Source organism: Leptodactylus fuscus, chromosome 2, assembly GCF_031893055.1.
Source record: "Leptodactylus fuscus isolate aLepFus1 chromosome 2, aLepFus1.hap2, whole genome shotgun sequence".
NCBI classification, from domain to species: Eukaryota; Metazoa; Chordata; class Amphibia; order Anura; family Leptodactylidae; genus Leptodactylus; species Leptodactylus fuscus.
The window spans coordinates 111436172-111450280 of NC_134266.1; the positions used below are offsets into that span (position 1 = coordinate 111436172).

The 14109-nt window shown below is 41.1% G+C and overlaps 1 protein-coding gene across 1 annotated transcript in view; it reads left to right on the top strand.

The window, feature by feature from the left end:
* The first annotated feature begins 1228 nt into the window (after nt 1–1228).
* Nucleotides 1229–14109, top strand: part of NECTIN3 (nectin cell adhesion molecule 3) — a 60169-nt gene continuing 47288 nt past the window's right edge. Inside the window, exon 1 of the mRNA XM_075264385.1 lies at nt 1229–1413. Within this exon, the coding sequence (XP_075120486.1) occupies nt 1344–1413 (70 nt within the window). The 5' untranslated portion in view covers nt 1229–1343. The remainder of the gene's footprint in view (nt 1414–14109) is intronic.

Genomic DNA, 14109 nt, shown 5'->3' on the forward strand with positions numbered 1-14109 from the left:
GACGCCTGAGGCCGCCTCAGGTTCCAGTCCAAAATATGGGTAGCCGCGACTGGATGCCGATGCAGTGCGAGGCGAATCCACCTGAAAGAATGAGCATGTTGCTTCTTTTTTGCGGGAGCTGGAACAAATCGATCCCGGAAAAAAGAACTGACCGGCTCCCATTGATTTCAATGAGAGCAGTTTTTTGAGTCAGGATTTTGAGGCGGAATCTGCCTCAAAATCCTGACCAAAATACCCCGTGTGAACTCAGCCTAAGAATAGTAGTATTTTTCTCTCTGCTGATGTTAGGCAGTTTCTGTGATGGAGTCACCGGCTCAGATGTGAACTTGGCCTTACACATACCATCATTACATTCACACATATTAAAAAGTGTCCAGGCTATACAATATTTTCTAATTAGGCTGGGAAAGGTGGGAAAAAAAACATACTCACCTGACTGACCTCAGCTGTCATGTGTGGCGGGTACTACCTGTAGGACTGAAGTGCATGGAGAGGCGCCGGAGCACAGGGGACAGGTGAGTATGGTTTGGTTTTTTCCAACATCCCCCATACTAATGCATAAATAAAATTTTACCCTGGACAACCCCTTTAAGTTTCATTCCATTAGCTTCTTGTTGCTTTTTTTTTTTTTGTCAATGAGTGTGTATATATATATATATATATATATATATATATATATATATATATATATATGTGTGTGTGTGTATATATATATATATATATATATATGTGTATATATATATATATATATATATATATGTAGATGTGTGTATATAAATATATCTATGTGAGGTCACCTATTTGTTCTGACTGAAAAGACTAGAAGTGGACTTGAGAGCCTCCAGATGATCCAGAAGTCTTTCCGACAAGTGTGACCATGATGCCAGGGATTACCGGGAAGGGGGCAGGATGCCCTGAGCCCACCACCACGGCTGGAGGACAGGCTCGGGCTGTGGTGGTCGCAGATGGGGGACGTGTGGAGCATACGTAACCACAATCCCTCATACTTTGTACATGCCGCCGCCGCCTCCTCCTCACTGCTCAGCAACACGAGCGCTGGAGGGGCAGCTTCTCCCCTGAATGCAGGGCGGACCTGTTCAGCTGCCGCAGGGGGTGCCTGGGTCATACATGCTGCTTCCAGGGGTCCCCAGCAGCTCTCGGGTGACCTCTGAGATCTGTCTGGCCTGGCCCCTCCCAGTCGGCTCGGGTTCTGCGGCGCATCCCAGCCGCCACCCCCCTCCATGCTCCAAGCATTGTGAGGCTGGGACTGGGAACCGCGTTGTGTTACATTACAGCAGCTGCGATTTGGGGAGAGGAGGGCAGGCGGTGTTCCGCGCACAATCATGGCGTGGAGAAGAAGAAGCTGTGGCGCTGCCTGTGCCCTCGCCTGGCTGCTCCTCTGCAGGCTTCACGGTGAGTAGAGAGTTTCGGGGAGGGGGCGGGGTTGCTGGCTCGGGGGGCTCCCTGCTCTTTAGTGTGGCGCCCGGCTTGTGTCACTGGCTCCCACAACTTTTTATTGCACCGTCATGCTGTTCACCCCACCCTGTGGCAGCTCCCCGGGGACCCTCGGATGTGGGGCTGGTACTTGTGCCCTGCAGCTATTGTCACTTGTCTCTGCCTGAGAACCGTTATGTGCTGCCTACTTGTGTACGGGCAGGAAGTCCTAGTCTCATGGAAGCCCCTACATTCCTTCACAAAGTCCGGAGCAGCATCCCTGCCCGCCCCGTCCATGGCTCCATGTTTCATTCCATTCTGCCTTTTAAACTTTGGAGTTGGAGAGCTCCCCTCCCCCGATGCAGGCAATAGTCAGACATGGGCTGAGCCTCCCTCCTAGTGGATGTGATCCGGGCCTGGGCTCGGTATTGTGTGGACTGGCCACCTCACTGTGTGACCTGGGAGACCATGGCTGATGTCACTGGGAAGGAGGCGGCTCGAACTTGTGTCATGTTGTGTGACAATGGGGATTAACCTTCGCCTTCGCTTTGGTTACCACCTGTGCGTGCATAGACATTGTCAAGGCTTTCTGTAGTATTGTAGTCTCGGTGGGAAGAGAAGCATGGAGAGAACTAGTCTGTTTGTATGGAGAGAGACTTTATATGGTCGTGTCACATATTCCCTCATGGACATGACATGATGCTGCGCCCTGGCAGACCTGCTCTCCCTTATGTCTTGTATCTCAAGAGCAAAATTACCTCAGCAGAGCAACCTGGCTTTCACCTCTGAGATCTAGTATGGTAGAATAGTGTAATATATATATATATATATATATATATAGTAACAAAAGACTTAGTGGTTTACCTGCCAATTTCCTGCTGTTTAACTACAACCAATGCTGACAGAACGGTCTGCCGGGATCTTTAGCCTTACCATTGATGGGCAGCTCACAAGCCCTGGCTCTGTACATGGCAACACCTGTGTGGCATTTGCCCCGTGTTTACTTGGTTTACTACGGGTACTGTGAGACTTTGCACGCCCTGAAGGTTATATTAAAAATTGAAATAGTTTTGACAACAAATCAGTCAAATGTCCCTCATGCAGTACCTGCCACACATGTTCCCTATGGTCCATAAGAGAGCAAAGTGAGTTCTCATCTGGCCATTTTGCTCGCTTGACTTTTTCTGCTTTGGTGAGCTCGTACATTTTGTATAGAACAGTTAGCCTGGCTGTATAAGCGCACATCATGCTTGTATTTCCATATGCACTGGCTTATTGAAATAACCCAATACACTTAGTTCTTTAGTAGAAATAATACCTGTCTTATGTTTGGCGTCCTGATTGTACGTTGCTATTAGGTGTTGGAGTGGTAAGTTTCCAGCCCTGTTTCCGGCCTATTGTTGGCGTGCTCAGCGGTCACACTCCTTGCAGGTTTGGTTAATCATAAATGAACTGTCATTACTTGCTGGAGTAAATGGTTGTTTTCTTTCAGCACATTCGCTTGTACATGAAGAGAGGTGTGTTTTGTTTTTTGTTTTTTTGCAACTATAAACATTTTTGCTATTATTATTGTCAGGTGTATATTCTGTATATATACTTGCTTTGTCAAGCTGTCTTATGTTAGGTCATTGTGCCACTACATTGAGAGGTGTGCAAAGAATGTGTAAACAAGACCAAAACAATAAAGGACTGGATATGCACATACTTGATAATTTACTAAACTAGATGATAGAGACCCGTGCTCAGATGTGAACCTAGCCTTAGTGCTGCTACAGTAAGAATGGATCTTTAAATGAAGTCAGTCCCCAGAATCCAGCATGTCAAAGCGTACCCAGCAGATAGATAGGTAAGGCGCTAGTCACATCTGTGTTCGGGTTTCCATTCAGGAAGTCCGCTTGCGAAGAGAAAAGTGATGCTTGCAGGATTTTTCTCTCGGCATGTTTTGTGCGGAAACCACTGACCCCTTTATATTTATGGGGTCCGTGGATTTCCTTAAGTTACTGCTTTTTTATGGGGATAGGTTTCCAATCGAGGGGTCCCCAAGCGGACTCCTGGAACGGAAACCAAAACACAGATGTGAATAGGGCCTTAGAGTCACCTTAAAGAGGACCTTTCATCAGATCGGGCACATACAGTTTTATATACTGCTGGAAAGCTGACAGTGCGCTGAATTCATAATTCAGCCCCATAATCAAAGAATTTATCAGATGTGGAACAGGGTTACGGGAACACTATGAAAGTAAACAGAGACCACAATGGCAAATATATATTACTAGACATAAAAATACAACTTCTCCTGTATAAAATAAGCCCTTCTGACATTACAGAGCTTGTATAGAACATCAGGAACCAAAACTAACTGTGCTTGTTACTCATACTTTAAAGGGACTGGTTTTAGTATATATTGGGTGAACTTTGGAAGATTTGCCCGGCAGTTTCGGTCGGGCGGAACATGTCCAGATTGAAATTGTTTTATAAAAAAAAGCAGTGTTACTCACCTCCCCTGAACTCCGGTGTGCATTCCTGTTTTCTTTGGGCCTTCTGTGACCCCTGAGGCCTGCAGTCACTTGGCGTTGTGACGCATAGATGAAAGCAGCATGACTATACGTGAACGATGTTACTGACATCAAGCAGTAGGTCAGAACAAAACAGGGAGCCATGCTGGAGCCCTGGGGAGGCGAGTTAGGCTGCCTTCACACGGAGTAACGCCGGGCTTGTAAAAATCCTCATTCACAGCTGTACACACGAGCGCTGCGGAAGGCTCCCGAACACTTCCCATTCACTTCAATGGGAGCACTCGTAAAGCCGGCGTTATGAGCGCTCCCATTGAAGTGAATGGGAAGTGTTCGTGAGCCTTCCGCAGTGCTCGCGTGTACGGCTGTGAATGGCAGCCGGCGTTACTCCGTGTGAACGCAGCCTTAACACTGTTTTTTATGTTTGATCAACTCTCTGGGTCCTTTGGTAATTATACTCAGGGGTCTCAAAAGACCCTACAATATAAGAGCAGTTCTGGTTTCCATGTTTGCTCCAAACAAAACCACTGGGCAAGCAGTTCACCCAACACGTACTCACAATGTAAAAGGGACGTACATACAAAATGAGCAAAGGGTATTGTTTTAGTATATGTTTGTAGGTTGAATAGCGCTGTGTTTTGCTGTTTGATAAGTGGCATCACTTGTACGTCAGGCGTACACTCAGGTATGTGTGAAATTCAACATGCAGCCAGCGTATGCAAAAATATACAGAACTTGTCGAAACAACTTTGTATCTGTGATATTGAGCTCTGCAGATATCTGTAGTTCCTACTTTGTTTATGAAGCCTATAGCTCAATACTGTGATGGGTAGTTTATATTATACAGATGTCATGATCGCTTCTTATTCCTGTCTTGAGCACAACTCAGTAAGGTGATGACATAACCTTTATTTTTCTTCATTTACATGATCATTAGAACATGGGGCTAAAGATTCCCCTGTATGCTCCATGTGAATAAAGCGCTGGTGAGTTTACGTGGCCAGTGCTGCAGCACTATAGGGTTCTGTGATGATATAAGTTTGTCATTAGATCCGCTGTCAGGAGGGGATCTGTGGCTGTAATATGGTTCATATACTTCAGACATATTCTAACCACATGGATCCAGAGTAAGGGTAGACCCTTGTCTGATTTGTAATGGAAAACAATTGTTGCAGACTTACTGCAAAATATTTGTTGAAGAAAGATTTTATTGCAGATTTCCTGCAGCTTCTACCTGGATTCTGTGCAGATTTTTTACAGTTCTATAGGTGAGATTTGGTAAAATCTCATCACTTTGTTACTACTGTAAGAAGCGCTCTTACACTTTCAGCCACAATTCCATGGGATTTCCATCATACCCATACACTTATTCCTACTTGTTGGCACACATGGCAGCACATTATTTGGTTGTTGCTGTAAATAGCTGTATACTTGTATGCTGTAATTTTGCATCTATCTAGCTATTGAAAGTGGCTTCAAGGTGGAGAGCAATAATTTTTGTGTGTTTCAGAACCTGAAGGAATTCAAATGAAATGACAAGAGATGACTGTGAGGAAAATCCTGGGGGAGAATTTGCTACGTGTGTGGATTGGGTTATCTTTCACAATCCCAACTGCTATGCAAGGACCAATCCACCTGTTTTAGTTGGAACTCTAGCTTTTGGTCTTTGTTATAACAGTTGCTCATGGATGCTGCCTGAAGCTTGCACAGTAATAACACACTCTTCATTTGACTATAAACCCTGACCTGACGTGTGGCTGTGCATTTTCCAAATAGTTCTAAAATTTAACTCTTTAAGGGCGCAATATATTAATCCTTGGCGACGTTTTCATATTTTCCTTCCCAGCCTTACAAAATTCATAACTGTTTTGAAAAAAGTTAACGTGGTACGTGAGAGCTTATATTAGGTGTGACAAGTTGTACTTTCAATTTGCAATATTTTTTGAGTACAGTGTTTTTAGGGGGTCTGTGTGACGCACCCCCCCCCCCCCCCCAATTTTATCATTATTTTTCTCATTCTGATTACAGTGCTCACTCTGCATTAAACCTGACATTGTTGTCTTGTCTGGCGAATCTTTATGATTATGGCAATACTATATTTATATTGGTTATGTTGTGTTATACCACTTTTAAACAAATTGGCACTTTTTGAAAATGAACAATTTTCCTGGGGTCATCGTATTCTGACACTTATTACTTTTTTACTGTTATGTTGACTGAGATATGTAAGAGCTCTTTATTTGCGGGACAAATTGTAGTTATTGGTACCCATATTTGATATGTGTGACTTTGATCACTTTTTATTGTTATTTTTTTGGGGAAAGTGGATGACCAAAATAATTTGCATACTGCAGTATAATTTTTTATGGAATTCACCATACGGGATAAATAATGCTATTTTTGGATTTTGTGGGCTTATTTGCATATAGGGATACCTGATTGGTTTTTAATGAAATGCGTTTTTTTTGTTTTTGTTTTTTGTTTTTTTAAACTTTATTTTGTATACTTTATTTCAAACTTGTTTTATTTGAACCTGGGATTTCTGGTTCCCAGTGCAATATGCTGCAACACAGTGTATGTAGTATGGCGTAGTATGGCGCAGAGTGGAAAGGGATAGAGTAGACAGCCATGTACAGGTAAATGTAAAATATAGAGTGGGTGTGAAGAGATCACTAGGATGTCATAAAATCACTGCCCTCTTGCTCATGAACAAAGAGGAAAGGTTAAGTATTTGAGACCTCTGTCTTCTAAGATGGTACTATGTGGCCTGTACTCAGAGGGATATTATAGTCTACTCTGTATTTCCAGTGTAAGAATGCAAATTAAGATCTAAGTAGAAGATTGTTTTCAGACTGTTATCTAGTATATATGTCAAAACTCCTGACAGATTCCTAAAGCCGGTTTATATGAATATACTTATGCAGTAAACGTATACAACTTAAGAGCCTAGTGGTGACAAAGGCCAATGGGCACCTATACAGGCAGCATCTGTTGGAGGTCATGGTATCACTGCAAACATTGTTTGGAAAACAGCTCAAGTGTCTGAGCTTTTCATAAAAAATAAATTTGTTGTGTCAGCTGTTGTTGTTTTTTGTAATAGTGACTCCTACACAAAAAGTCTGGAAATATAGATAATCACTAAAAGGAATATTCCAGCCACAAACATTTATCACTTATCCACTGTCTAAATGCTGGGACCCCCACTTACCACTAGTACAGGGGTCCTCTGTCTCCGCTCAGTTCCGCATGGGCATGAAATAAAATTGTGGCTTTAAGGGTTCAGTCTTTTGCTACCATTTTAAAGTGCATGTAAAAACCAATTCTAGTCAGACATTCTTTTTATGGTATATCTGTTTTTCATCATGTTTCTTAAATCCTGGAGAGATGCCAAAAGGGAAAACACCAGAAAAATGCTCCAGTGTATGCCACATTTTGAAAAAAACTTTAGACAACAAGACATTGTGTGAATTGTGTTTTACATTGTACTACTGATTTCAAAGTAGCATATGGTCACAAAAATGCATAGCAGAAATTCAGTTCAAAATGGCATTAAAAGCGCCAAAAAAAAATTGTGTTTTAAGTAAAAACGCCATGTGTGAAACCAGCCTTAGGTCAGCTTCACACCAGTGGATTTGGTCTGTCATACAGACTCTTCTTACTTTGACTTGGACTTCTAGCATCATAGTTAGCTCTTACTGAAATAATGTTGTTAGTAGCCCCATGGGGGAGGCAAGGACTCTTATTATCATGACTGACTAGATAAATACATAGTAGGTGAGGTTGGATGAAGACAAAGGTCCAAAAAGTCCAACCTATAACCCTACTGTGTTGATCAAGGGGAAGGCAAAAAACCCTGTGAGGCTAATGCTGATTGCCCCATGTCAGGGGGAAAAATTCCATCCTGACTGCAATCTAGCTATCCGTATAAAACCCTGGATCAATGAGTCCTTAACAAAATCTATAACCCATGACCTGTAGTATTTTTCTGTTGGAGAAAGGCATCCAGGCCCTCTTTGTATTTGCTGAATGAATCCACCATCACCAGTTCCTAGGATGCTGTGGGGTCCCTGGTGTTCAGTCTGGGAAACTTGAATCTGCCCTAAGGTTCGGCTGCAATAGTCGCTGTAACGCTACTTACCACGGTTTTCCTTTATCGTGCTACTTTCCATGTCATTACCACAGCAGGACCTCACAGCACGCTTCATGTCAGTATATAGCGCTCTGTCTATCACCCAACCCGTGTTCTCTGTTCACTCAATGACCTAACACCTATCCTCTACTATCAGAACCTCCCACGCTCATATACAAGACTTCTCCCGAGCTGCACCACTCCTCTGGAATGCTCTACCCCGGACAATCAGATTAACTCCCAATTTCTACAGTTTCAAGCGCAAACTAAAGACGCATCTTTTCAGACAGGCCTATCACAATGTCTAACGTAAACCCTTAACCCTCCTCTGTCCCCGCTCCCACATTTCCCCACATGATATGTCATCTCATGCTAACTTTATAGGTCCAAGCTCCATCCACATGTTAAAGGACATGACAGTCGACGGCTCATAAAGTCTTATGTTTATGTAATGACAGTCACCTCTATTACAAAAGTGTCTGACCTCTGCATAAGCAATATCGCCCCTGCTACCTCTTGTGTCACCCCCTCTACCTCATAGATTGTAAGCCCTTGCGAGCAGGGCCCTCAGTCCCATTGTGTGAAATGATTTTCTTTGTAATGTATCTTTCTGTCTGTATTTGAACCCTACAAATTGTACAGCGCTGCGGAATATGTTGGCGCTATATAAATAAAATTTGTTGTTGTTATTATTATTATTATTATAGTGCCATCATATTGCAGCAAAAACCAGGATGGCATTGAAAACACAGAACAAATGCAGATTTTTCCATTGTATTTATTTTTTACTTAATATAGCGCCAACATGCACCACAGTGCTTTGCCATATTTCCCAGTGTTTTCCGCACTTCCAGTTTTGGTTTACAAACACTGACCAAAACACCTTAGTATGAATAAAGCCTTTGGCTATGCTTGTGTAACTGATTTTGATATAGAAAAAAAGAAATGTCTTGAGATCCTCACCTGACCCTTGGTGATGTGCTACGAATTTAGTCCCATATAATTGGTCTAATCCATGTATGGTACCTTCCATATGAACAGCAACATGGATACCATTAAATAGTTGGAATATGGATTTCTAACAAATTTCAGTGAGAAATACGTGCCAAAATCAGTGTGACTATCCCCTGTGGTATTCTTCAGTGAGCTAACCTTAATGTTTTGTGAAATAATATATTTCTCTGTAGCAAACTATCAAGACAGGAGAGATTTATGTTACTTCTATGGCTAACACAAGTTATGTGTCTCGTGTGACTATTCCATGTAGACGGTGATTTAAAGCTGGTACAAAGTTCAGTATGGGGCACATCACGGCTCTGCTCTTTATTGCTGTCTTCAGTTTCTATTTTCATGATGTCATTGTTTTTCACATGATAAGCAGAAGCAAATATTTCTTATGATACAGCAGCTTGCACCTCCATCTGTACCAACAAGTACTTGGACTGACTGCAACAATACAGATTGTATTTATAGAGTAGATACTTTACCATTCTCTTGCTCATTGCATCTATTTTTATTTTCCAAAACACACATTTTATAAATGGAATTTTATTTCCAGTTTGTAATATAGTGCTAACAAATCCCTCAGCTCTGTATAGAGGTCACAATACACATATCGTTCCTTGTCCTCAATGGGGTGCAAAATTTGGCAAATGCTTTTTTTTTAGCGGATGCTAATTTCACACTAGTATTCTTCCATTGTGCTTAACAAATCTCAATTTTGGAGACTGGTTTTCTATCCATTGACCATCATATATACGTGTGGAGAAAATAGAAGCTTCTGCTAATATAATGAAATATTTTATATACGGAATAGGAGAAGATGATGTCACAATAACAGAATTTTGAGTTTGAGGCCAAGTAAATTACAGCCACTTTCAATACCAAATACTTTGGTCTGGAGACAGCCAGGACAGTAATCGCAATCAATAGAATTGTGTGAATTGTTACAGTAATATAAAATCTAGTATTGTGCTGTGACACTCAGCTACAATATACCGATTTTACTAATACACTTTATTAAGTACTTTAGCGTGTTTGAAACTTTAGTAAAAATTATATAGGCTCATTTAAAAACAAACTAAAAAAAACATCATCTGTAAGGAGTTGTGGCAGCTGGGGGAGGGGCCAAGGAGAGGTTGAAAGTCCAGGCTGAGCAGCCGGATGAGGAACTGGGGCTGACTTCTGCTCCGTAGGAGTCCTGCCATGCTCTATGGAGTCCTGGTAGATGAGTGGGATTGGGGCCTGCAGTATCGAAACTGAGCAGATCATGATATTGAACCATTTGCCCCTTAGAAGTATCAAAATGCAATGAAACATTTGTTTTGGTGTGCAACCTTAAGTAGGATACACTAAAATATATACCCTTCTTTATAATCTTTAGAACCCTTTTCAAATGGGATATTTAATCTCACAAATAATAAACCTCATAGGTTTCAGCAGAATTGGAGACATTGCCTATTAGACAGATGGATCAGCAGCGTCCTTGTAAGACACAAAATGTGAAAGCTGAAGGATCAGGAAGAAATTAATTAGTTACCGGAAACTAAGGCTATGCTGAATAATACTTAAGTATGGGCTACATCTGTTTCCTTCTGGAGAAAAAAAATCCATAATACTTATTAGGGTGCATTCACACGGAGTAAAATGGAGTGTAATTTGGAGCGTTTACGGAGCGTTTACGGAGCGTTTACGTAAACGCTCCGTATACGCTCCGTAAACGCTCCGTAAACGCTCCAAATTACACTCCATTTTACTCCGTGTGAATGCACCCTTAGGACCACTATCTGCCATGTGGTTTTTTTTTTTTGTTGTTTTTTTTTTTAAATAAATCCTTGTTAATTTAATTTTTAGCCTCAGTATTCTCTCTGAATGTATGAGTATTATATATCTCATTTTAAATTTTAAGTTTAGACTTAGAAATGGACATTGGGTCTGAATTTGATATTCCTTTTTCATTTTTTTAAATACATTTTTGCCTTTACTGCCCCTTAAAGAAGGCTATTCCATAGTTTAACCACTCTTACTATAAAGATACCCGTCCTAATATAGATTGTTAAATTCCTTCACTGCACACAAGTAACATTTTGTACAGTTCTTGTAATGAATAGCCCTTACATATGTGTACATTACATATTAATAATATTGTGGAAACCTGTCAGGCTAGGTTCACATTACAGTCCACTGACGGATAAGAAGACCACTAAAACAGAGGGACTCGTGTCTGTCCGGTTTCCGCCATTCTTATACTTAAAGAGGCCTAATAATAAAAAGTAGTCAAACTCTGGTATTTTTGGCCAACAGCTAGCCAAAAAAATACCCAGCATGGCAAATCTGTTTTTGGCAGACTAAAATGGCTATTTTGGTGCTAAAAATCTAATATGTAAGGTCAGCGTCTTGAAAGTCCCCAACAGCCAGTCTGTTTCTGATATGTTACATCAGGGATCAGTGACCTTTGGCGCTCCAGCTGTTCTGAACCTACAACTTCAGACCATTAGGACTGAGCTACAGTATGGGCCGACAAATGTGACGAAGAAAGCAGCCGTGGATGAGTGGGGTTTTGGACTTGCCCTAAATCCTAGCTTTATAAATACAGATTTAATTGAGGAAAATCCAATAGTTCTTGCTCCTTGGTATGAATCATTAAGAAAAGAAAGACAATTGGGTCCATATCTTGAGTAGTTCCTAATATTGTCAGCCATGTATAAATGATATATTTACTGCTCTTAAAATAGTTCTTATTAGTTTGACGTCTGACTTGAAGTGGAATTTTTCTGTTTGACACATTCAGATTAAAAATAAAAAGCGTATTTCCCTTAATGACCTTTTTTCTCTGCTTGAAGAGCTATTCATAAGTTTGGGGCTGAAATATTTTTAGAGCCGTGCATTACATAGCAGAATTTGCAAGTGTTATATGAACTCCTTTTAATGAATGCTGCTTGATCAGCATGAACTAATTTTGGAATAATGGACTCAAGTTTAGATGCTAAGGTTTTAGCGAAGACGCTTGTTCTTTTAATTAAAGAGACGGTTTTCTAGTTAAAGCAAAAATGAAGACCCCCCTATTCTTGTGTAGCTACAGCAGAAGTTCTGAGCACTAATGATGTACTAAATGAAGATTTAATTCCCCCAATTATGGCGAAGATCATTTAGTCTTCTAGTGTGCTGGGAAGTGAATGCAGCTCCCCAGTTCTGGATATTGAGTGGCTTCTAAAGACTCATACATCATTTATGTTCTCATATGCTGATGGGAAACTGAAGGATTCACTGGCGTCAGAGCTTTTTACTGCTCTAACGTGGTAAAAGTAGTAAAGGCTTACCAATTCCTTTATCAGTTAACATCTTGTAAGTGCAGATTCTTTTAGTTTAGCTAATTAAAGAAACTATGTTAGAAATTGTAGACTTTGGCACTTCTTAGAAATCTGTGAAGAAAGTCTAAATGAGAGTAGGCTGCAGAGGATTTACTTGTACGCACCAATTTTCAAGGTTAAGCACAGCGCTTTAGATGACCGTATCAGTTGGTGCGTTGCTCTCGCAGTGACATTTTGATGCACACAGCAAATCATTACTGTAATTTAATTAGAGTGGCTGTGATGTACAGCTGGCATTGCCGCGTCCCCAACTCATACATTTGGACGGAAGCGAGGAGGTTCCTCTCATTTAGGGTCTTATGTGGTTAATCCTGTGTCTATGCAGATAGATGAACATTAACCATTTCAGTATGGGGCCAATTTCCCTGGCTCAGCACCAGCCACATTTGTTGTTTTTTTTGCAAATGCAGTTTTGAGGGCTATAGTATTTTTATCGTTTGGGTTATTGAACTATTAACTAATTGTCTTTTTTCAGTGACTTACATGGCTTTATTTTGTTGTTTTTATTTTTACATATTTATTTTTTATATGTGGGAAAAAAATAAATAAAAGAGGGAAAACTTGTCTGTCTTTCATATTTTCACAATACCCACGCACTGTGGCCACGCGACGACCTCCAAAACCTTTGCAGTTTTGGAAGTCACAGCATATCAATTTTACCTACGGGAACGCCGACAGTTTTCCTACAGGGATAATTGAAGCAGAAAGTCCACAGAGGAAGCCTCTATGAACTTTCTGATCAAAGCGCTGTGGGAACTGTGTTGCAATGTGTTGCTGCTGTTTTGTTTTTTTTCTCCCACATTACTTTTTTTGCTGCAGAACACCACGTGGGACCTTAGCCTTAGGCCAAATCCCATCCACACATTGAGTAAAAATATGCGCGGCGGACATGCTGCGATTTCCAAAACCATTGTAGTGGAAATCGTAACATGCCAATTTTACCTACAGAAACTCTGTCGGTTTACCTGTAGATGTAATGGAAGCAGAAGTTTCTGTGCAGACTTAATGTGAAAAGCACTGTGGGAAAAACCATGTGCTGCCGTCGTGGTTTTTCCTGTAGTGCTTTTTTTGCTGTGGCCTGCTACGTGGGCCCTTAGCCTAAAATAGTTTTTCTTCCCCATTACGGTAATTTTTAATTTGTCTTATGTCATCGGGGCATAGTATTGGCATATTATATTTTTATTTTATTATTTTACTTTAAATTTTTTTTTTACTTTTCTATTTATTTTTTAAATTGTGTCCCCATAAGGTCGTAATAGACCTTTGGGGGTATCTAAACACAATTTTTTGTTGTGGGGGGCCTGATTTTCCTTGAAACTGGGGCTGATATGGATAACTGCAGGAGGAATGCAGCTTTCAACCCATAACTGCTGAGTTTCTGGGTCCTGCTGAGCTGTAGCAGTCTCTGATCTCCAGCGAATCATGTGACCACCCAGTCAGAGGGTAGCCACATCATGGTGGTTCCCATAGCTGTGTATACAGCGATCAAGAAGACAGGGACGATAATAAACCTTACCTACCTTCTCTAGAGAGGCTTAGCTGTAGTAATTTTGTGCAGCTGCTTAAAACTGCAAGATTGTAGGGATACATTCTTGCAGAAAAAGAAAGGGACTGTCCAGACATGTATAGTCTATGGCAGTCTGGAACTGGTTAAATTGGACCT